A 25,355-nucleotide genomic window follows, 5' to 3' on the forward strand; every position below is an offset into this window, starting at 1 on the left:
ATACTGAGCAAACAGATATTTCTGAGATTTCTGGTGTATAGAAAAGAAGGAACAAATCATTTAGCACAATTATAATAGCATTTTTTTTAATTTAAAAAATAGTAACATCAAATTACATACATACTGTATGTTACTTGCCATAACTACAATGGTTAAAAGTTTCCTGCTGGGTTTTTATGACCTATTATAATGACTTACATTTGACATAGGCTCTACTGTAGGCTATTATGCAAGCGATATGAAAACTCATTGATAATTAGAGTTAATGGATTTATGACATTTCCAGACTTCCCAAACTGTTTCTTTTTTTATTGTGTTTGATTCAAACCTCAACTTCAACAATTCTGCTGCACAAGAATAGCTTCAAGGCAACAGAGCCTAACTACCATTTTTATACTTAAAACAGTTGAGTTTTTGCAATAAGTGACTAGGAAGTGTCTCAAAAAGTTTAGATAAAAGTGTGTAACACCTGGCAGTGTAATCACTCCCAGCTTCAAAGCAAAGGTTTTTTTTGCTGAGATGTGTTTACCTTGGTTTGCCTTACATTCTGGGTAAAGGAATTGTCAATCAACAGTGAAGAAGACACCATACAGGATCAGATCAAGACAGAGATTTTTTTTCACCAAAGATTTACAATACATTCCTCTAACTATACCTAAAATCCTAACAAGTTGGGGGTTATGATAAATTATTTAAGTTATTGGCTATTCCAGTCAGTCAATGCTTATTATTCACCATTTTCATAAGCCCCAAATTTATAAAACAAACAATTAGAATACTTGGAGCCATTTATTTGAAATCCGGTTTCTCACTAATTCATATTTCACAGGTTTTTCACAGGAAATATTGACCAACCCAGCTCAAACTTATCTGGAATCTCTACTTGAGCTTTCAAAAGATGAGCTTTCAAAAGATTTCAAAAGATTAACACGCATACACGGTTTGTTAAAATAATTACTAATCTAAAATGAATTGATAAATAGCAATGTTCTTGAAGTCACCCGTATCATCAACTTGATTTGATTGAAGGGCAGTCTTTGTTATAAAATTATTCAACAACAGAACAGTTAAGATCAGTCAAAGATTTTATTAGTCCACAATTCAATGTTGTGCTTTATATCGCTAAACACACTGTCTTACACTGTACATGAGCTATTGAGATATCCCAGAGTTGCCTTAGAATTAGAATTATTTTGTGCTCTTTCCCATTTCTACATACAGTAGGTAATGCATCTTTCACTAGATGTTTCTTGGAACTGTGTAAAATTGGGTCGGACGTAGAAAAATCTTAATTTGTAACCAACCATTTTAATTAAAAGAATTTGTTTAATCACTTTGTTGAAAATGAAGGAGCGCCTTCAATGCACTCTTCTCAGATGTAGAATTCACACATACAGTATATATCTGAAAAATAGATCTTAGTTTATCCCTTTCTCAGTATAGTAAACATTACAGAGTAATTTCAATCCTCTTTCAAAGAAATGGAAAATGATACATTGAAGGCCATATTTTACCATTGTATTGTTACATAGTGCAGCATCACAAAAGAAGGGACTAAGAGACCAAACCATTTTTTTAATTTGACTCTTAATACCCCAGCAAGTTTTGTTTAGAAATGTCTGTCAAATTTCCATCTGCAATACTACCTGAAACATCAAAAAGAATAAACAGGTGGTAACATTTGTTTTTAATTCCTCTTATGAAGTCAATCCCATTTCTAAGATGATAAAATAAGATGTTACAGCTGGCAACACCCCATTCAAGTTCAATTAGAACAATACACGCACACAGCAGAACAGGTCTATGGCAGTCTAACTGGGAGGTCAGAGGAATAATGACAGATACAATTCATATATTATTTTGGAAGAAAGGGCCAATTAAAAACAGACTGTTGATAATATGGGAGAGATCTCTAAAATGCCCTGTGTAATGCTGTATGTGGGTTGCACATAACTATTTCTCCTTTCTGTTTTCATCAGTTAAAACCCTGCCCCTACCACAATCACAAATTTACTCAGAAATTCACAAATAGCATAGTCAACATTAACACATAAAAACACCTAACTGTACTTGGTCACAGACATGGTAAAATATATTTAAACTTAAATTGTCTAAACAATATTGTGAAATTGCACTACACAATGTTGCCCCTCCACTGTTCCTGAGTTCAGTCTTGCCAGTTTTGCTTAATGTAAAAAGTTTGAGATTAAGATGTAAAACCATCTTGTGGTTTTAAAACCCTTCGTGCATTAAAGTATTAAACATTGTTGGGTATCATTTCTGCTGATGACAGAGAATGCTTATTAACAAGAAAGTTTTAAAGGCGTTTACCTGTGTCAAAGGGATATTTCAAGACCAATTTGTTCTCAACTGCAATTTCATCACTGTCTATTCTTAAAGATAAAGCTTCATAACACAAAAAAAACCTCTGTTTCCTTTTTATTTCAACATAACATTCAACCTTGGAATTACTGTATCATAGCAACATGTTAAAGATGTAACAGTGCATGTAGCCCATTTTCTTTTTATATTAAATACAGATCCAAAAGCATAAAACTGAAGGATGTGTTGACCTGAGTTACTTACATTTACAAAAATAAATAAAATTAACCATGTATCTATGCACATATCTTTTTTAACTCTGTAATGGATTGTCACCGCTTAATCCTGAACTATAAACTATAAAAATAAAATATTTAAACATTGACCTAGCAAAGTAATTAAATGAATTTGAATGCCTAGATTAGGTGATTAGATGCAACTAGATGCAACTGTACATTTCAATGCCCCAATTTTCTTAGGTGTTTAGCTTTTAGCCCACTGTACTCTTTTTGCCAAGCTTAATGAAGTTTCAAAGTAAATGTTAATCTCCCTGATAAAGCCATTGGTTGCCTATACCCAGTTGATGAGTTGTCTGATGTCTGGTTATTATAATCACAGTAAGTATAAAATCAAAACACAGACAGAAATGGGCATTACATCATTTACATCATACAGACAGCAGGGACGTCTTGAAAACCTTTTAAATACATACAGAAGTTCAAATAAATACAAAAATGTTTAACCAGTTTAACATTTAGACAATAACGGTACATGAAAGAATGCTTAATCAAAAGTAATCAACAAAGATTAAAGCAAAGTAACAATAAAATGACTTGCATTAAATTCACTTACAATACAATATGTACAATATTCTCTTTATTGAATTTAATATCTACAGAAATATCCACAGTTTTACCTCTCAGACAGGTGTCTGAACAGGTGTATTGATCCTGCTCATATTAAATGGGCCAATACTGAAACTCAACCTGTTTTTTTCTGTGGCTTCACACCCAAACAACAGAGAACTCGGCCCCACTTACTATTCAGGACGCTCTCAGACAGCAATTGTTTGCAGCAGGAATCTCCAGCCATGTATCCTGAGGGTAAGGCAGCCAGAATAGCTCTCTGGAAATCTTCACCTCATTCGGTGCTGGTATTGTTTAGAAAAGACGTGAAGGCCCTGTGATGTGTTTACATCAGCAACATTGTAGAAAGACAACACTCTAAACCTTAGAGATATTTACCTTATCCTTACAGTAAGTTACACATATCAAAACAACCTTTTGCATAACTTCAATATTATGCCTGGATTTTTCCATATAAAAATTTAAAACTCTTTATTTCTAAACACATTTAAAACACACAATGTTCATAAGTTTAAGGCATGTCCCTGATATTCTGAAAACCAGACTGTAATGAGCACCCCACAGTAGGGTCACTCCAAACATTACCTACTTGACTGAGCAATTTCATCTCTGCAAATATATCCATTCATTATTCCTTCTCTAATTTGGAAGCAAAGCTTGCATATGACAAGGGTTGCATGGCATTGCACTGAAATTGCACTGAAGAGATGAAATTACGTGTAATTACAGTCATGTTTGAAAGTTTGTGAACCCATTGCATAATTTGAGATTTATTGTTTTTTTAAACACAAAATGCATATTTAATCAGAATTTGTCACTTCCTAATTGGAATAAAATATAATTGTAAAGGTAAAGCAGGATCAGGTGGGTCAATGACAGAGTCCTAACCAATTAACAAGGATAACCAATGAAATTGAAGATCTGAAATTATGTTAGGGAGGAGCTAACATAAATAATTGCGAGAAAGCAGGTCAGTTACTCTTTCTATGAGTCTAGCATCATGCCTCGAACTAAGGAAACATCAGCAGAAAGATTTCCTCAGATTTGGACTCCACAAATCCACTGTTGGGCAAAGAGTATACAAGTGGAGGGCATTTAAAACAATGGCAACCCTGCCAAGAAGTGGACGTCTACCTAAATTTTCACCCAGGACAACAAGGAGAATAATAAAAGAGGTAAAAGGTAATCCTATAATAACATCCAGAGAGCTACAAGCCTCCCTAGCTGCTTCTGGAGTAGTGGTGCATAGATCAACAATAAGAAGAACCCTAAACAGAAATGCCATCTATGGAAGGGTCGCCAGGATGAAGCTTCTTCTGTCAAAAAAGAACAAAACTGCTTGTCTGAAGTTTGCCAGAGACCACCTGAACAAGCGTGAAGAGTTCTGGAAGTCTGTTCTCTGGACAGATGAGTCCAAAATTGATCCTGTCAAGCATGGTGGTGGGAGTGTCCTTGTATGGGGCTCTGGCCCTGGGCAACTTGATATCATTGAAAAATATCAATGAATCCTTGAGAAGAATGTCAGGCCATCAGTTCAAAAACTCAAGCAGGGCACAAAGTTGATGTTTCAACAAAACAACGATCCTAAACATTCTGTCACGATCGCTAACCCCTCCTCTTAAGGGAGCTCCAGCCCTTCCTCGTTCCTTCCCATTCTCTGCACCTGTTCCCTATTCCCGTTCCCCTTTAAAAGCCAGACGCTGACCTCACTCCTGGCTTCTCATTGAATCCCGTTTCGCGAGAGCCCGGGGTCCTGCTGCGTCTGGCTCCGTTATGGTTTTAGTTTCCAGGTCCTGATTCCTTGTCCCGCCGGTCCCGACCCGGTTCTGGTTTTTAACTACGGATGGATCCCCTGGTCTTGGACTTAACCTCTCGTCTTGGATTCCTCCTCTGGATTTACCCTTGGATTGTTCGCTCTGGATTCACTCCCCCCGGACACTAGCACTGCATGGACACGCCCCCCTGTCTCCTGACCGACTCCTGCATGATATTTTTCCCCTTGTGTCTTCACTATTCTGGATTGCGTCGTCCACATAGGGCCCGGAAAGAACTGTTCGTGACACATTCAAGTCCACTAAAGAATGGCTTAGGAAGAAGAGGTTCTGTTTTCCTGGAATGGCCAAGCCAAAGCCCTGAATCTTATTGAAATGCTGTGGCAGGACCTGAAGAGGGCTGTTCAAACCTCTGGTGGTGTTTTGTAAAGCTGGTGCTGGTGGAGTTTTGTAAAGAGGAGTGGGAAAAAATCCCTCCAGCAAGGGACTGATAATTGGCTATAGGAGGCAACTGTGTGAAGTTATTGCTGCTAAAGGAGGTACCACAACTTCATTTACTTTTGCACACAAGAATATCTGGTGATTTCTTAAATATTACAGTCTAATAATCTGTGTTCAAATCCCTTTTTCTGTGTGGGAAGTCTTTATTTAGGATATTAATTCTATATATTCATTAAAAGTTCAGGTTCATATAATATCTCTATAATATCTAAAATAATGACCACCTTGAAGGGTTCACAGACTTTCAAGCATGACTGTACATGTAATGAAGGTTCTGCAGTGACTCAGCTAGTATACTGTAGGTGTACAGTCATCTGGAGTTGAGTCCTGTGGTCCAGACCCTCCCAGTGTGAGGTTGGGCTGTGTCATCAGCTGGCACAGCTGGCAAAGTATGAGCAGGGTGTGGTGGACGTAAGCCAGAGAGGTCACACCATGGTGAGCTGGCAGTGCTTTCATTGAGTCAGAGGTGGCCTCCTCTTGAGGCTGTTTCTCCTATAAGGCACTGCGGAGCTCACAGTGTGTAAAACAGCCAGTGGCCTTTACAGGCACACATTTTAGAAGGACATCACCATGCTATACACCATCAGATTGTGTTCTTTTTTGGGGAGGGAACTTTTGAACATACTGCAGGTTAATGCATATTCAATTACTTAGGAACTTCCTAATATCGCTTCCATTTGCATTTTTATAGTACTTTATATGGTATTATGCGTGCACTGCTTTTTGACATGGTCCATAGAACATATGGAAACCATCACCACCTGCTCATGTACTTTTAAAATACATATATTTATTAACATATAATATAAAAAAGAAAAAAATGTAATAGTGCAATGGCCCAATGTTACTGCCAGCATCTACCCTGTTTGTGATGACTGCCTGAGTTGGACTGATTCTTGTCTGTGCAGAAGAACAAGAGGAAAGAGAAACACCACAATTTTATGGCCAATCAGTCCGTAAGCTGAATGTCAGGGGGGGAGTCACCGCATTCTATCTATTAATTTATTAATTACACAGGAGCCCTGATTCACTTTTTGACAGATAAACACAAAACCTGAAATCTGCCTACACATCAATAATGCAAGGAACACTTCAGTGAGGAGGCCATGAACTCCAAGGCGAGGCTCACCATTTCCAAGCCTGTGGTGGAATACCACATGTCCATATCAATAATTTGTAGAATATATTTGTAAAAATGACTCTTCAAAAGAATCTGAATTTTCTTATAGTATGTGTATATATTTTCCTTGTGCATATGTGGACACTAAAACAATAAAAGTAGAAAGAAAACTTTTCAGCACCTACTCAGGTGTCACAATGTGTGTTTTTCTGCTTTTACTCTTCAGTGTAGAATCAACCTTAACTAAAATATATTCATTTTTAAAAAGGTCTGTTAAATATAAGGGAACATAAAATGTCAGTCTTATGCCAGCCCATGACTAAACTGGGCCAATTTACAAAAACAACAAAAAAACACATACTGTAGTAGAGCAAGACTGCCACACAAGTTGCCTGCTTTGTTCTGTGAAGAGGCCTTTGAGGTGTGGAAACACCTCAACACTCTCTCAGCTTCAGGAGGCTCGCTTCTGTGACTCATGCCAATTGTCTGGGCCCCTGCCACCTTGAGAGAAGACTAAGGAGCTTTATTAATTCCTCACTGTGAAAAGAAAGATAAGCCCCAGTCCTCTGGTGTCTTAAAAATGGACATTCATCATAATTCACACATAATGTTTGTTGAACTGGCAGGGAAATTAATTTTAAGGAGATTTCAACCTCTTCAGGAAGAACTGTTCAAGAAAATAAATAGTAGTACATGGCAAAAAACATATTTCTTTATATTGTGCACAAAGCAGCAGAGCTCTGGGACAAACCCACTCTTCTTTTCTTTTTCTTGCTTGGACCCTTTGTGCTTTCAAAGGAAAAAGGCAGATCGCATGTGGAGTGGTGATTTAGGGGAGTTGTAAACTTTGTGGCATAAGGATAGGACATGAGCAGTGATTTAGAGATGCTCCAGAAGGAGCCCCTAAGTATGCCCACTCTTTTCATCAGTGTTGAGCTTTAACATCTTCTCATCTTGAGGGTCTCCTGTGAAGTGCTACATACAGTAGCTTCACTCAGGATTGTTGCTAAACACCTCCATCATGAGAGGTGTGACGTCTGGCTGGATGTCCTGGATCTGCAGCACCTGCCTGGTGTACTCTTCATTCATTGTACGCAGCTCCGTCAGACAGGCAATTATCTTTGGGAACAACAGGCTGGAACAGGAAAAGAAAAAGATGGTCTTCACAGTTATGTATAGAAAACAGGTGGGACAGTGGCGCATTGTCAGCTTTGCTGCCTTGCAGTGCTGCAGCCCAGGGCTCAAATCTGGATATGGGGAGCAGTCTGTGTGGAGTTTGTACTGTATGTTCTTCCCTTGTTCATGTGGGTTCCCTCTGAGTGTTCCAGTTTCCATCCACAAATCCAATTTCTAATCCAAAGACAAACTAATAGGTTCAATGGCTTCTGTAAATCAGCCCTGTTGTGAGTGTGTGTTTGCGTCTGTGTGTCATGCAATGGACTGGTGTCCCATCCAAGGTGTATCGTGCCTTGTGCCAGTAAATTTCAAGGATAGATTCTGGTATTCCTTGTGAACGTGTACTGGATAAAGCTATTTAGAAAATGGAAGGGTGGATGAGGGTACATTATGGTAATGACAAAATCATGAGCGTTTTGTCCTGTCTTCAAGATTATGTCTACAAGACCAATGAGAACTCAGGAAAGAAGAATATTTTGTGAAATGAAATTATCAAAAATTGAAAAATACATTTTTAATCGTGTTAGATTGGAAAAATGTAGATAGACGAACTATCAATAGTTAACTGCAATGGCTTCAATCAAATGCTGTTTAGAATGTTGCCATTGCTCTGATCATTTTTACAAGATAAACATTCAGAAAACAAACTGGAAACTAATCATTACATAAACTGTTGCAAAACTGTTAATTGTTTCAGTTGGATAACAGATAAAAAACAGTCCTCTTTTTTTCTTTATTTCTTATAACACTTTTTGCATCCTCTTTTCTAATTTATATATTGGGTGACTCAATATGTTCCACAAGAGGTCCATAAACCTGATTTTTATGTTTGCATTTTTGTTAAATTAATCAATCTTATTAATTATTGCTTTCATACTGTATGTTTTCCCAAGGAGAAACTACTGCATTGTCAATTTCAGTAAAAGCCACAGTGAGAAATAGAACAGGAGAATCTGACAAAACAGCCACATCTGGACATCTGTTCAAGATCTGGGTATGAGTAAGGGTCATTTTAAGTTAATCTATATTTTCTGCAGGGCTTAAGTCTTTATTCTAAAAATAATACTTCCCAGAACTCCCGAAAACCCTGTAACTGTTCCTGCTAAACCAAGTGGAGTCAGAGTGCAAAGCTAATCTATAGAGTTGCATCTACAGTATAGGGACATTTCTAACATAGCTGTGAGCCTTCAGCTCTGCCCTTGAAACCCAAACCCATGAGGAAGATTCTTAAATAAAAGTGGCCATCTGCATAAAATACACAAAGTTACATTTTTTCTTTAATTTCTACTGAAAGACTCCCTTGGCCGGATATAAAACTTGCACAAACCAGCTGGAAATGTTTGCTTATTTACAGTAAATGAAAAGGTATATTTAAGGGGTTACACCTTACAAACTTCAATTCTCCTAAATGTTTCTCTACAGTGCTTGTTTTTTCAATGATTACACACCTCAGTAAGTGTTTTTTTAATAAATATTGCTCATCTCAATCTAATCAGCACTTATTTTCAAGTGTCATCCCCATAGAGTCCACACTCATATCATGCTAGAGTACTGCAACAAGGTAGATAGTACTGAAGTGTAACAAATGGGAATGAACCTTAAGAAGGCGACATTGATACACTCCAAGATGGCAAACCTCTACATTGTCACAAGAATAATAAGGAATTGGCTGCATCTGTGAGAATTCGATTCCCTCTAAAGCAGTGGTTCTCAAACTTTTTGGACAAAGTACCACCTGCAAGTCATGCTACGTTCGTAATAAACATTCCTATACAGTGGTATAGAATTACATTGTAGCTCTTTTGTCCACTCAAGTATTAGTGCACGCTGTATCGAAGTACGTAGACTGTGGATTCGACACAAACTCTGAAAATAGGAAAACCCGTCCCAATTTTTCAGTAACATCTAGCGGTGTTCTGCGTACCATAGTTTGAGAACCACTGCTATAAAGGAATTGAGAGAATGGACAGAAATTGTCTACACAGATTCTCACAGTCTCCTGATGGTGAGATACTGTATCTGATCTCAGAGTAAGATTACTCATGGTAATTTTAACGTTCAGGATTATAGTGTTTGCTTTCAAACAAAACAAAAAGTGTCAGATAGAGCAAAGTGAAACCCCAAATTTTCTTTTCTGCTTAAAACCATTATGTTATGAAGCCATAAGAGCATTGATTCAGTTTGTTGCTGTACAACAGGAAACAAACAGAATACAACAGGAGGCGATAGCAGTCCAGCAGGAGGTCACTCAGGTCCAACCAGACAGATTAGCAGTTTAATTAATTCAGTGTTCGGGGGTAGGAGACGACGGAAAAGAACACCATACTCCCTATCCTGTGCGCATACTACAGAAAATGACAACAAAGGATGGTGTTGAAACCTATCTTGTAGCGTTTGTGTAATTTAAATTACAATGTAGGACAAGGATCCTCCCAAAACATTATTTAATTCATTAGTGGAGACACATTGCAGCACCGGAGCTCACAAGGGAGGATGATAAGCTATGGCACCAGTACAAGCAATGCTGGGTTGAGACACAAAGGACGCCAGTGCCCACGTGCCCACGTTCTCCCTCAGGAAACAATATATCAACTTTAAAATCAGGTGACAAACAAATCTAGGACAAGTATGCAATTAACGTCAGGGAATAAAAAGAAAAATACGATGAAAATGTATCTGTCTCCCAGTAGGAGAGTGGGGCCACCCTCAAACCAATGGACTGCAGTGGCACTTATACTAAAGGCCCTGGTAGGACACACTGAGTTTATTGAGCAGAGTAACCTGAAAACAAGGTTGGTGGAATAGAAACACGGTTGGTAGGTTTGTTAACAACATAGCTATTCCCTGCAGATTCTGTGCTATGCTACCATCTAAGAGGGATCCTGTTCCAGGTAAATAATGTAGTTTAAAAAATCCTCCCAATTCAAAACCAGTGTTTCCCTTCTTCATGGTTACTGAAAGTGAAATCATTATGTTTGCAGCTGTTCCGTTTGCCTTAACTTACAAGGTGAGATGGCGTATCTAAGAAACCCAACTTGAAAAGGCTAAACTTTGCATGATACTGTATATCGTTAACAATGATAATTACACTGGTAACACAAAGTTAAAACCACACAAGACTGGAAGTTGGTTAGTTTCTGGTTGCACTGAACCCTATAAATATTCCGTGAGATCCAGTCCCTCCTACAAAGATTCAATGTGTACATTTTCACTTATTTAACAGTAATGAACAATTAACTGACATGAGGGAACATGTGCAGTATCATTGGGTAGCTCACCAATTAGTACAGCACCACCTTTTATGCCCAAGGACATATTTTAAAAACTCACAAATTAACTACCTAACTAAGTTACAGTCTTTACTTGAGAATGGTGATATCCACCTATTAGGTTAAGACCTTGTTGCTGATAATGTCCAGCTGTTCTGTAAGGGACTTCATTGCTGATGATAATATCACGCTGTTTGGTTAGGACAATGAACTAACAACTGACAACCTTCTGTCTGTCAAATGCTTACTCTCAAGAGGTATAAGAGCAAGACTGTGAATGTATATGGATTGCGCAGTGACACAAAGCTACTACTGTGTGATAATCTGGAGATTAATATACTTTACATTGTGCAACAAAGACTTGTGTTTTTGATAGAATGTTATCACATGTACAGATGCAGCCATTCAAAATGCGCGGGCGATGCCGCAAGCTACTGGTAAATACCGCGAGTTAACGTAAATTCTCCTATAATACGACAAGCAAAATAATAGTTTCCAGAATTTCCGCAAGGTGGAGCTAATAAAGCTCAACCTCTCATGTTTGAGCTGTGGCCATCAAAGTCTTTAACGAAGATATTACTAATAGTATTAATAATGAATGACCTTGAACAAGCTGTAAGTGTAAACTCAAAGTATTGCCCTGTTCAACATTCTTTTTTTCATTGACCGTCTTTGTAAAAGTAACACCACAGCATTTCGCAATCACGCATTTGTTTCCAATCATGCAAAGTACAGTAATTTTTTAGAATCGATTCACCATGCCTTTCACATGCTCATAAAAGAGATTGATTTAGGAACATAAACATATTACCGTATGAAAACTGTACTGTATACAGTATGTATATGTATATTTAATGTCTTAACTGTGCCCGTTTAAGTATTGAATATTCATATCTAATTTTACCACTGAAGGGAAATCTTAGTAGCTGAGCATAAAAAGAATAGGAGCATACTGCAACGCGTGTGAAGGCCATAAACAATATTAATTTTGGAGCATAAACATACAGTATATGGCTGGTCTCGGTACTTTAAAGAAAACATACACGAAACATGGTTTCATTATGACCAGAATCGGTCTTGAGATATTTTTAACTTGATTTACAGTATTTGAGAGGTATGTCTTAACACCGATACTACAGTGCTTAAGTACTGCTCACGTATATGTTTCTAGGTTTATATTATGCATTTCATACGGTCAAATTACTTTTGAGCAACTAATAAGAAGCGCGAAACCGTATGCGTTTTAGTTTCGTTTTGTGCTGGGACCCGTGGATTGATTAGAGATATCAAGTACATACAAGTCATTTTTTAAATGTTGTAGTTCGTCTTGAAAAAATGTTACGAGTACATCATCTATCAACAATTACACAGGTTCTGTTTCCATATTGCGGATTTTGGTTACGTAATATTATTTTCTAGATTTCACGTTGTGAATATATGATTTGGGCAAACAGAGCCGCAAAGAAGTACATTATGGGCTGTTGGTTTTTTTTTGCAGTTTTATCTAGAACAAGCAATGCTTAAACCTTTGTCTGATTCTTGTGAAACTATCCACACGACAGTTACAGTACCTAGGAGTTGACTTCAGTGATGTCACTGATGGGATGTTTCTAAAAATCCATCCTCTGTAAAACGTCTTCTCTAGTTGTCCTGCATATGTATTCGCTAATGAAGCTGTGTGTTCTGAGCCTGGATCTCTACATTTCTGTATGAACCAGCTTAGAGGGCTAAAGACAGCTTGTGTTTAAATTGAGTGTAAGGCAATTTATGCTTCTAAAGTCATGGTCAGCATTTATTATTGTACTGTGCTGTAAACTTGTTCTGTGCCTAGTCACATTATTTTATAGTGTTTTTATAGCGTTATCAAATCCGGTGGCGCTGTGTGTTAGTTTCCTGACTCCCATGTCACATGGTCTGTGATTGAAACCTGTGAAACCGGTTTAATTCGTCACAGCCAGCACTCCGGTTGTAAAGTAGAAGCAGGCGAGATTTTCAGCGAAAGTCACCTCCCCCTTCTTCAGGTGTGAGGGTCTTCTGCTCAGAATGAAACGCTAAAATGTAATGTAGGCTCTGAATGGGTTCAATTATGATTTGGGCTTGATTAAGGTCGCTGCCTTTCATCTAAAACCCTACTTGAATCCTTCTAAACTAAAAATCAGTGTTAGTGAGTTCTAAATAAAGAGGTATCCAGGTAACAGTGAAACGGGCGGACAGTCTGGGGAGATCGCCCATTTTCCATGTAAATAGTTCCCTGGTTCCGCACCCCTTGGTGTTTCTCTTGCTCTCTCTTGGGTCACCTGATCATTAGCTCGAAAGATTTCAGTGCTTTGTGTATATTCTAATGGTAGTGGGGGCAGGGTGTGTGGTAACAGGTTTGGTTGAAATTGCATTGGAGATCTATGTTCTTCACACCTGAAACATTTTCTCTGAAAGCATTTTCTTCGCAGTTTAACCGATCTTGTTACAGCATGTTACAGTTTACTATTATTAACCATATTAATTTTAAGTGCTTAATGTAAAATCTTGTAAAAATATATTTTCATTGTTCAAATATACATTAAGTCTGACATCATATAATAAGTTAAATACAAAACTAAAGAAAAAATTGGGTTAAATATAATTCAAAATATTTTGCTAACAATGTTAACTGTTTATGAATAATAAAATGTATTAACTAAGGAGTAGGATGGCATAGTTGTTAGTATGTTTTTTGTTTTGTTTCTTTTTCATAAATACAACAGTAGTACCTGATGTCTCAGTGGCTTTCAAAATTAAATTATGCATGCAAACCTGTGAACTAGAAAGATAACTAAGATATCCATCCATTTATAATGGTGGTGAAGTGGTTAGCATTGCTATCTTGCAGCACTGGGGTCCTAGGTTCAATTCCTGCCATCCTGTGTGTGTGGGGTTTACATGTTCTCTCTGGGTTACATGGTTTTTCTCCATATGTGTGATATGACTCCCTCTCGCACTCCAAAACATACTGGTAAGTTAATTGGTTTATGGGAAAACTGGCCCTGGTGTGTGTGTGTTTGTGTCTGTCTGTCCTGTGATGGACTGGTGCTATGTCCAGGGTGTATTCTGCCTTGTGTCCGTTGCTTACTGGGATAGGCTCCAAATCCTCTGTACTGGATAAAGAGATTAGAAATGGAAGTAAAGGCACTGTGTGGATGGAACTATACACAGTGTTAGAAACCCACTATGAAATGGCAGCATCTCACTGAGAATAAAATATTTTATAGTGTTGGCTTAAGGAAACAGCCTTTCCACCTCTCTTGCACATCAGTATCCATACCTAGTTATTTAAACAAATTGCCTCTAATTATAAACATTTTAATATGCTGGCTCTGTGGATCCGCATCAGCTATGTTTGCCCATTCCTTCAATTCACGTGCATCCAACACACAGTTCAATGCCAGCAACTACACATAATCTAAAATACAATCCTTACTTCAGTATCTATGTAAACATATAGTCTGTTAACTTCATCATCTTCATCAAAAGTATGCCTAACCCCATTAGGAAGTGTTCTTGTTATAAGTGTATTCCTCAGCTTTCCCCAAATTATCTTCTTCTTGCCAACATCTCTAGTCTTTTATCCTGCAATAACTCAGCCAACACTTAAATCTCCAAAAGCTGCTTGTGTTAATTTCTTTAAATCACAAATATCATGTGTAAATACTGGCCATGTAATACTCTGCATTGTGGAATAATAGTTTATTTTAAAGGGAACTAGAGAAACTAAGAACTAGAGAAATCAAGAAAGGCTTTTTTTCTAGAATTAATAAATGCACATCCTGTTCACTGGGGAAATTAAATCCACACTGAGCAATCTTCAATATGTTCAGAATATGACAGCAAGAATCCTATCAGGGATGCATTACACCTGTTTTCAAGTCCTTGCACTGGTTACCTATCAGATTTCGAGTCAACTTCAAAATCCTTATCCTTCTTATATACTGTCCTACAACTGTTATTATTGATCACCGAATTATTGTACTTGACATGACTTCATTCAGCCTTTCCTGAACGTCTATGACAGGCAGAGAGAGTGCTGTTTCTGGTGCGATCTTTTGCAGCTGACATTTCACTGTTTTAAATGAACAAGAAATTAGATTGCTCATAAATCACTTATTCTATATAAACACAGCGTAATTGCCCTCCGAAAATCCTCTTTTTCTTGTTCGTTTTAGAGACCTTGATCGAAACTGATTTTAGATGTCAGAAAGATGTCTCATACAGTACATTTTGTTTTCTTCTGCTAATTGTCAGATTTGCAGCACAATTACGCTAGTCTTCCGCAGATCTGTGTCTTTTAGCTTTGGAAGACCAAAGAAAACAGCCCACTTTTCCAACTTAGTACAGACCATTGAAGAATCATTTTTTAAGATTTATGATTTTTGTCCATGTTTGAATTCAAATGATGTTTTAGGCTCACGGTTCTTATGTGTTCAAAAAAATATTTGATATAAATATAAAATCATTTTATTCTTAATATTACACAGACTAAAACTGAATTAAACTAAAAACATTTATATATTTTATATAACTAGAGTATATTAACATCATGCTGTTTGGTTAGGATCTGAATGTCATTAAATGTCTAGCCAGTGTTAAATTCATTGACAAAATGTATGACAAAAATGTTTGTGAACAAACTGTTTTTTATTTTAGTAAATGATGATGAAATGCTGCCAAAAATTAAACACAATGCTGATAACAACCAACTATTCAGTTAGGACCTTGTTACTGATGGTGTCTTCCAGGTGTACTGTTAGGAGCTTGTAACTAATAGTGTTATCCAGCTGTTAGGTTAGCACCTCATCACTGATGGTGATGTCCAGCTGTTCAGGAACACCAGCATACATCCTGAGCAAGAATCCAAGGGTGCATAAGTCCCCTGGTAGTATTCAAATTTTTCTATGTTACGATGATGATTCTTTGTTCCACTAATAACAATATTACTTTAATTTCATGTATATCCAGCAAGCCTTTCTGAAACAAGTACTGTATGTTGTGCTCACCTGTGATCTGAAGAAGACCTCTTAGTGTTAATGTAACTCTTTAAAATCATAGCGAACATCTCCTGATACTTGTCAATGATTTCATGGTGTGTAATACCAGGACGATCTACAAGTAAAAGTCAAACAAAAAATTCAGAACCTCACAAATATCACAAAGAAAAAAGTTGCTAAGTAAACATGATCTCCTGTTTAAAGTAAAAATTCCACATGCAACCATGTCACAGGTGGAAATCAGAATTTTGAACATTCAGAACATAAAACCACATTTTTGAATCAGACACTTCAAGAAACAACTTTTTTATATTCTTGGATCTTTAGACTGCTAGAACCCAGCTAATGAAGATGGGGTGACTAGAATCCTTTCATTTTGTAACCTTTCTTATTTATTAATCTTCGTTAACATTAAAATAACATTAAAACATTAAATGTTCAAAAAATTAAAATATTAAATATTAAAGTGTTCACTTGGTGTTTCACACAGTACCTGGGGAGAAGAGGGAGATGGCCTGCATAAGCACGTACTCTACATCGTGGAGCTTTAGGCTGCGCAGGGTGTAGTGGAACTTCTGCAGGGGGTCCAAGAGGTGTTGCTGGAACCCAGCTGGAGAAGGACAAGAATGAGTGACATCAACACCAACCGGAAACAGACAAAACCATAAGGCAGGAGGAGGAGAGGCAAGGACTTAGAGGGAAAATGGACCTCACCAAAAGAACAGAGATAACTATGTTCATGTTATTTGATGCTTAATAGGGAAACATTAACACATGCATTTAATCTAGAACATTTAATTGTGTATGTAGATATGCAAATATGCATATATTATCATAATTAATCACCTCAAAATCTTTCCAGGCAAGGAATTTAGAAGGTTTGCACAATGAAATTCTGATTCATCAGTCTTGCATAACTACTAATAAATAAGGCTAAAGATGTTTGCACGAGGACCTTGCACTGCAAACAGACTGTATGCTACACATACAGTACATGGGGAGTACACAAAAGACATGCTATCAATCTGATGGCAGAGTGGCCTCAGAAGACAGACACTGCACAAAGTGCAGCTGCCAAAACAAAGGTGATCGAATCTGAAAAATAAGTTAAAGAAACATTGTATTTGTTTTGTTGAGAAGCGAGCTGATGACTCAAAAGGAAGAAGGCAAACCAGCAGCAATAAGTAATGACCGTTATGGTCAACATATTGTAGCAAATTGGCCCGAAACCAAGTTGTCTGAGAGGGCAGCAAAAGCGAATATGCAGAAGGCAGGTTTTCAGCTTCACAAAGTGTTTATTGCCCCTTTACTTACAGAGAAAGGTGCTAGATAAGGTAAAGAGACTGCAGGTAGAGAGAAAGGGAGAGCACAGCTTCCCATAGCTTTCCATGCAGTGCAATGAGGAAGAAAGCTAAGGGAGCCGCCCTTAAATAGGATCCTGGGGAGGTAGAGGGCAGCTGCAGCTCAAGATCATGGGGCAATGGCACAGTCCATAACCCCAGGGAGGAGCAGAACGCTACAGTATTATCAGGGAGCCGGACACACAGAAGTGAGGAAAAACAGCTTGTGCAGTGCAGAAAAGACGTGACAGGAGGTGGACAGCACCATGCCTTAACATGAAAGAAGGGTGGTGTCACAGAAGAGATAGGACTGACTGGTGTGCCGGATACACTGACTTCCTGTAGGAGTACTACTTCTCTCTGCTCCCCCTTACTCCTCTTGAGGAAATGGCTATCAAGCTCCACACTGTTCTTAAGCACTTAAATATTGCTACAGCCTAAGGTGACAAAGAAGTGTCTCTTGGATTTTATATAACATTTATTATTTTTATTATTATTGCTTACACTTATATATCGCTTTTCTGGACACTCCACTCAAAGTGCTTTACAGGTAATGGGGACTCACCTCCACCACCACCAATGTGCAGCATCCATTTGTTACACTTGGCAGAGTAAACACTTTTAGCTTCAAAGCAGGGAGGATGTTTGCTGACGTCTTCAGCAAAAACAATTGTAAAGTTTACATTATGCCAGTGTCACAGTACACGACTTTTCCTAGGGTTTTCAGTCGTAGCCTTCATTTACATAATCATAAGAAAAGCACAGCAAGTTCTAGAGAGTCGCAGCACACATCTGTTACCGTTCGTTGTGTAGTGTGGCAGCAATCTGGGGTTTTCTGGGTGACCATAATGTTAGGCCTCTGAAATGCCTTGTTTGTAAATACTGTACATAGTGTAACTTGTGTGTTGTTTGTTTTGTTGTGTGTAGCGTAGTTTGTATCTTGTCATTGTAATAAACACTTGCTTAACCAACTGTGCCTGGATTATTACTCTTCTCAACAAAACTGTGCCAAAGAACAAAGAATTCATGTGCTTCTAATTATACCAACGTTCTTATATTCTAAAGAAATCACTTTCAGGTTGGGGGTTATGAATGATTATTTTACTCCAAAGAGAGAGATAAAAAAGAATACTGAAATGGATGCACGTGGAATGGATGAAACACAAATGTTTTTCTAAATACTACAGCAACACATAATGAAATAAACCAACTGAAAAACAATAATGGTAAACCATTAATGAAATTAGCCTTTAATGAAAGGCTAATGTTCAATGTATCAAATTTATTTTTTAATGAAATATCCAAGGAAGGAACAGACAATGTGTTTTAGACAGAATGCAAAGCTCAGTATTAAACAGTATTAAAATAGCAAGTCCTAGAAGCACTTAAGATAAAGATCCTGGGCCTGGTGATACCCTACCAATTAAACAAGATTATAAGGAAACAAGAAATGCTTCTAATAGACCATTAACAAGACTCAGTAAGTCAAAACAGTAATACCAAATGTCTAGATGTTCTGTACAGTCCATAGATAAAAAGGGAGAAAAAATCATCTATTAAATAATTGACCAATAAGGCTTATTTCTATTAGCATCTACAGTAGCAGCCAAACAAGCTAATTGGGCCAAATGGCCTATTAACATTTTTAACCTTTCTGATGTTTGTATGTGTCCTCTGTGTTTGCATCACTAATAAATTTGTCTCCTGGTGAGACAGGCATGTCACAGCCCATGACACATTATCCCATCAGAAAAATAAATACTTTTCTTGGAAAGAACAGTGTTTTCCTTGCAGACCCTTATACTGCATGAGCCCTATTCCTGCTTAACATAACTGAGGGGAGCAAAAGTGCAGTTGACTCCAATTTAGTTCAAATCCGGACATTATCTGATGAAATCATGAAAGTCATGATGACAGAAATGTCAGAATGCCATGCATCCTCCACATGGCTGGGATAAAATAATTACTTTTCTTTTCTTGTTTAAACATCACCAACGCAAGTGTGGGCAATGAGAATGAGAAATAAATTCTAATTACTAAGGGATTCCCCTCTGGGAAAGCCACAGAAATAGAACAGTGCTTTTGTAAAAGGAGAACAAAGCAGATAAATTGCACTTAGTCTACTGTCCAACTAGCAAAAAGGCAGTGTTAAAGGCCAATCATTTTAAACGATAGGCAGAACCTAGATAATCTGCAAAACATTGTTCATATTTCTGGAAGACATTTTAGATGACAATTTTTACTTGCATTAAAACACTGTTGTTCATTTTTAGTGATTTTAAAAATGTCATTCGTCAGTTAGATAAGATTTTTGTTTTGCACAGAGAGTTAGTATTCAGAAAGCGTAGTGAGATATTTTCATTTTAAAGAAATGTAACAAAAAACAGTAATACTACTGCTCATTATAAATGATTTTGTTAATGTTAATGATAGTTGAGTAACAGACGTATCATAGAAACACCAAACTATACATAGAACTAAGGCAATTACACTTTTCCTTTTATGAAAAAATGAAAATATAAAACAAGGCCAGCAAAAATACCTCTTATTATATTATCATCTTCAGCAATTATTTAAAAAAAAATACAGGCTAATATTTATCTCAATGTTCAAAGCTTAAGTTTTGTGCAGGTTGCTTGGCAGCAGTGATATCACCAGGCAGGAATGGCCTAGAGCAGAACCATTAGACACTAATTGGCTGATTTACCTGAAAGAAATAAGGTATTTAAAGGAGGATCAGGAATCATATCTTACTGAAAACTGATGTCAACCTCCCTGGTCAGTTTTCTCCTGAGCCAAAGAATTGTAGTCCCTTTTACATACTTAATAACCTGAATTATAAAAAAGATCAAGTCACAGTAACTCATCTGAATTTACAATAACTATACACATTGGATGCAAAAAAGGCAAGGGATTTCAAGTGTGCAGTTCGTACCCAAAAAGTTAACTCCCAAGAGTTCCAACAAGAATTGTAATACAGTATGCCTCAAAACACCATAAAATTTTATCAAATTGGCGTATCTGCTTTCCCTTCATTTTTGTTTTTACCACAAAAAAAACAATGAAGCAAAAGAATAGTCTGGAGAACAACGTTGCCACTTTTTCTGATTTGTCAGTTTACTAGGATAATTTTTCCTTTCTCTTCATTGTTAATAAAATAACTAAGACACACCATGTTCTCTTTAAGAACTGTTTTCTGACAGAACAACAACAGTAAAACGTGTGGCATTAGCTCATTAAATGACAATGAAAACAGTACAATGAAAATGAGAAGCCCTTCTTTCAGTTTAAAATGGTACTCCTTCCTGGCTTCTGTTAGTAGTCCCTGTTAATGTGCTGAGGCAAAGAAGCTTCACATACTGTACCATGACTAAACAACACATTTTAAAGAACAAGTAGCACTGCTGTATGACTCTTCCCACATTGTTTTAAGTGTTAATTAACATTTCTGTCACTTTTTTCTCTTGAAAATTGTTTTCAAGACACATGGCTGTCTGTTCGGTGTCATTTTCTTTCAACTGTCCTTCAACAGCCCTCTGCAACAACAGCTGAAAAATGTGAAGTTGTTGGGTCTGTTATTGTTGTGGCCCATATTTCTGTAATGAGGATTATGTAAAAAAAGTAGCAGTAAAGCAAAAGCACTGGCAATATTTTTCTTCTGGTTAAATGGGAGGGCAGAGGGCATGAGAGCAGACATTTTAAAACTATGGCACACAGAATTTAGTCGTTAAGAAAAGGGTGTTAACTGTAAAACTAAAAATTATAGCCCTTGTCATTGAACAGCAGTAGCAACACATTTCATTTTCAGGAGCCCCAATATCTGTTCTTCAAAGCACACACGCCTTTCCCCAGTTCAATATTGACAGGATACTGTCACAGACGTAACCAAACACTACAGTGTCCTGTGGGCACAGACTCCAACCGATTTCCAACTAACTTACCATGGGCTGCATCATCCATGTGGTAGGTGAGGGGGCCACATTCCCAGGTCCCTTTCTTATCATTGAAAAGCATGTTAAAACGGATCTGGCAAATTTCGAACGTGGCTCCTTTCAGCAAAGAAATCTGGTCTTCAATCATGAGTCCCCTTTGAACACCAAATTAAAAGCATGACTAAACACACTTGTGCTGTAATAAAGTAATAAAGTAATAAATGAGAAATAAATGGGTCACAGCTCTACAGCTGTAATCACACAACATTCAGTCCTTTAACAAGAGAACATCAGTTGCAATCAGAATTTTTATAGATACTCACTTAAAAAAGCTGAGAACTTTGGCAAAATTAATTATCTGCTGGATCATGTAGGTGGACAGGTCAGCTATATGAGGTAGCATGGAGAAGACAGTGGGTTTGCTCCTGTATTGCGTTTGGTCTTCCTTGTCTCCTAAACACGGGCAACTGAGTTGGTTAAGGGAGGTGGTCACTCCCTTGTCCTGGGACTCATCTTTGGGGCTGCTCAGAGGTGTGGAGCTGCATATGTGCTCTGATTTGCGATTCATGGGCTGCAACAAAGGAGACAAGCAAGTTAAGTGACCTGTAATCTGCCTTTTAAAGGGTTTGTATGTATTTTGTTTGTATTTTTTTCATGTAAAACTCATTCTCAATATGAGCTTCCAGTCTTGTTTATAAAGTTCTTTACTGTTACAAACAACAGTTATTTATTAAGAATAAGTTATTTAATATTGAATAAGAATGACTTGGCTAACATACACATTTATTATGTGTAAAGACCCCACACTGATATAGGGATTGGTATTTCATTATAATTGAAAATCAAAAATCAATTCAGTAAGCAACAGAAAGACCATTGTATCATTCTTCACCATGGTATAAAAGGATATTGGTGTTCTAGAATCTGTCTAGAGAAGAGCAAACAGATACATTCTGGGGTTAAAAGGAATGTTCTACACTGACAGCTAAAGAAACTAAACCCCTTTTTGCTCTGAACAGTTATTACTTGCCATGATTCAAGTATTCAAAACCCTAAAGCCTTTTTTACCCATAGGGTTCAAGAAACAGTTGGACAAGATTCTTGGATCAAGTAACTTCTAACTACCAAGTGAGGCAGATAGGCTGTTGATGAAACTATTCAGGACATTCTACAAGTATCTTACCTCACAATACAGCTTGAAATGACAAGAGGAAAGCTAAGTAAACAATTAGTATGAATAGTTATACAATAGACTAATATTTGATATTACAAAAGACATCTGTTAAAGTCTTCCAAAGTTAGAGGCCAGTCCCCAAACACAGTGCAAAGCCTTATTGTTGGAGTTTTTCAAAGTTACACAATTTTAAGATTAATACATAAATAGATCAGTTAATTACAATATCACATGGATCTTCTGACAGTTGACTAGAAAGATTAAATGTTAATTTTTAAAGCACCTCATGGATTCCTGATAGTGGAAAGTCTATCAAAACAATAAATGTGCAGATTTGATTAAGTTAGCCACCATAGGATTTAAATCCTGGATTCTGTAATTCAGAATATAACCATCCACAGAATGTTAAAGACAATAGTTATGTGAATTGTCCTGGCTCATTGTTCCTCCTTTCAGTTAACAGCTTATATGACACAGATGAGATATTTTAATATGAGGCTAACATAATGGATGTACAGTAGTATTTGCTTGTGTTCAGAATGTGCTCAGAATACATAAAGAACAGAGGCATAACCCTCAGAAACTCTGATGCTCCAGGCATGGAAATGGAATGTACGGTCTTCTTTAAAGAAGTCAACGGCAGTCTTGTTAACTTTTTTCCCAATTTTAATGTGACGTGATCTCATGACTGCTCCTGAAAGATCTTTTCAAGGCTTACATTCTCTCAATAAAAAGCTCACGTTAAGGACAGCTATGCGACATCCTTCTAAACAGCTGTATTTGCTCCATGAGCTACTTTGAGAATGAACACTAACACTCTTACTGTTCTCCTCTGCAGCGTCAGTATAATTTTTAATTTCCTTCTTAACAGTTTGGCTGTCGTACCCGGAATGCCTTGCTGCCTGAGAAGCTGAGGTCAAAATGATCTTTCTGGGCCTGCAGCAGCTCACAAATGATGCTCTCCTGCTCCAGGGTCAGGGTAGGCTCCTCAGCTGTGCACAGCTGTGTCTCTTTGCGAATTTCTCTCTTCTTCTTGATCAGAGCCCGTCGCTGTTCCACTGCTGCATCAGACATGATTACTAGGAAACACAAATCAGCACAAGGGACAGGGTCAGAGTGTTATATCGCTTGTTTTCAGTTCTATTCAGTCAATTTTGGTAGTACAGTGTGGTGGACAAATCTCTGGAGTCAAAACTGGTGTGTTGTGGGTTCGAATACACACTGGACTCTGCCTTTGTAACTTGCGAAAGGTACTGTACCGCAATAATTGGCGAGATTGCTGCTGTCCACCCAGTATCACTGGGGACCAGCGTTTGCTATAGGTTTGCTCAGCAATGGACTGACGTCTCATCCAAGGGAGTTAGCCTGATTGCTTCATGCCATGGAAACCATGACCATGAATTTGGAGATACAGTACCTGCCATAGAAAAATCAAATACAGGGTATATACTGTATGAAACAATTTTTTTGCTGATGATTTCAGAAGAATACATCATGATAGCAGTACAGTATATAATTTAGAAAAGGGCATTGTGTTGACTTAACTGCTTTGTGATGTGATGACAATTATGATCATTTCAGATTCTTCCTAGACAATTTTTAATAATTCTAATAATTAGTTACACTTATATGGCACTTTTCTGGACACTCCACTCAAAGCACTTTACAAGTAATGGGGATCCCCCCCACCAATGTTCAACACCCACCTGGATGACGCGGCGGCAGCCATAGTGCGCCAGAACGCTCATCACACATCAGCTATCAGTGGGGAGGAGAACAGAGTTATGAAGCCAATTCATAGATGGCAATTATTTCAAGGCCATGATTGTTAAGGGCCAATGAAAAATGTTGTCCAGGACACTAGGGTAATTATGTCAGTCACTGAAATTCAACCAGGAAACAAGACACGTAGAACAAAATGGAGGTGTTTTTGTAATAAGACAATAAAAAAAAAAAAATCCAACATAAGACGGCAAACTACCAAGCCGTATCACTGAAAAGACTTACACTCCTTGCGCATTCCAGCCTCCAGGCAGATCCGGAGGCGACAGGCTTGGCACTGTCGACGGTTATTCTTGGTGATGACGCAGGAGTTCTGGAAGGGGCAGCTGAACTGAGTACGACGCTTCATGGCACGTCTGATGAGAAGCAACGTGGGACAAAATTGATACAGAATCAGCAGAGAATCAGGTTGGCCTGCTTGAGGCACAGAGCAGTATCATCTCACCATCAGCCGCATCAAAGTCCAGAAGACTGTGGCCCAAATGGTATAATACCTGGGGCGCAGAAGTCTAGGGGATTTGGGAGCAATGAACAATTTAAACATAGAATGTCCTCCCAATATACCTCAAAAGTCATCAGGACAGATGGAGAAATGCCACACTATCGTATACAGTATACGCTTGGTCAGTATGTGTTTTTTGTTTCTTGTGTAGGTGTAACAACCCTCCACATGTCAAAACACTCAAAACTTAAATTAAAACAAAGTAGCAAACACTGGACTACTGCCCGTCACCGGCAATAAAGTGTTAACATTTCTATTCATTTTGCTTCTGTTCTTTCAAGTGTGTAGATTTTTCAGTTGCTTGTACTGCTACAGTTGTTCTTCTATGAGCTATTCAAAAACTTCAAATTTGTCATAATTTGTTTGTGAATTGAAATGTTAATTAGTTACATATTTTAATCCTGGACTGTTATTGTGTCTTGAATTGAAGAAACCAAATGTAATGTTTTTACATATATTACATTTTGCAATCCATTAAACAGCTGCAGGGGGTGTGAGGCCTCTAAAAAAGAACCCCTGGTCTAAGAGATCAACACAGAAAACAAAAAGCAGAAATACAGCACTTCATTCAGCAATAATAA

At 37.6% G+C, this 25,355-nt stretch overlaps 1 protein-coding gene across 6 annotated transcripts in view; it reads right to left on the bottom strand.

Moving 5' to 3' along the window:
• Positions 1–778: 778 nt before the first annotated feature.
• The window catches only part of nr1i2 (nuclear receptor subfamily 1, group I, member 2), a 69,669-nt gene continuing 45,092 nt past the window's right edge, over positions 779–25,355 (bottom strand). For all 6 annotated transcript variants that reach the window (XM_069178832.1, XM_069178828.1, XM_069178831.1 and 3 more), the window contains 7 exons: positions 24,498–24,628; positions 23,376–23,569; positions 21,640–21,887; positions 21,326–21,471; positions 16,538–16,654; positions 16,054–16,159; positions 779–7,716 (listed from right to left, as the gene is read on the bottom strand). In XM_069178832.1, the coding sequence (XP_069034933.1) occupies positions 7,572–7,716; positions 16,054–16,159; positions 16,538–16,654; positions 21,326–21,471; positions 21,640–21,887; positions 23,376–23,569; positions 24,498–24,628 (1,087 nt within the window). In that variant the 3' untranslated portion in view covers positions 779–7,571. The remainder of the gene's footprint in view (positions 7,717–16,053; positions 16,160–16,537; positions 16,655–21,325; positions 21,472–21,639; positions 21,888–23,375; positions 23,570–24,497; positions 24,629–25,355) is intronic.

Source organism: Lepisosteus oculatus, chromosome 15 (genome assembly GCF_040954835.1).
Source record: "Lepisosteus oculatus isolate fLepOcu1 chromosome 15, fLepOcu1.hap2, whole genome shotgun sequence".
NCBI classification, from domain to species: Eukaryota; Metazoa; Chordata; class Actinopteri; order Semionotiformes; family Lepisosteidae; genus Lepisosteus; species Lepisosteus oculatus.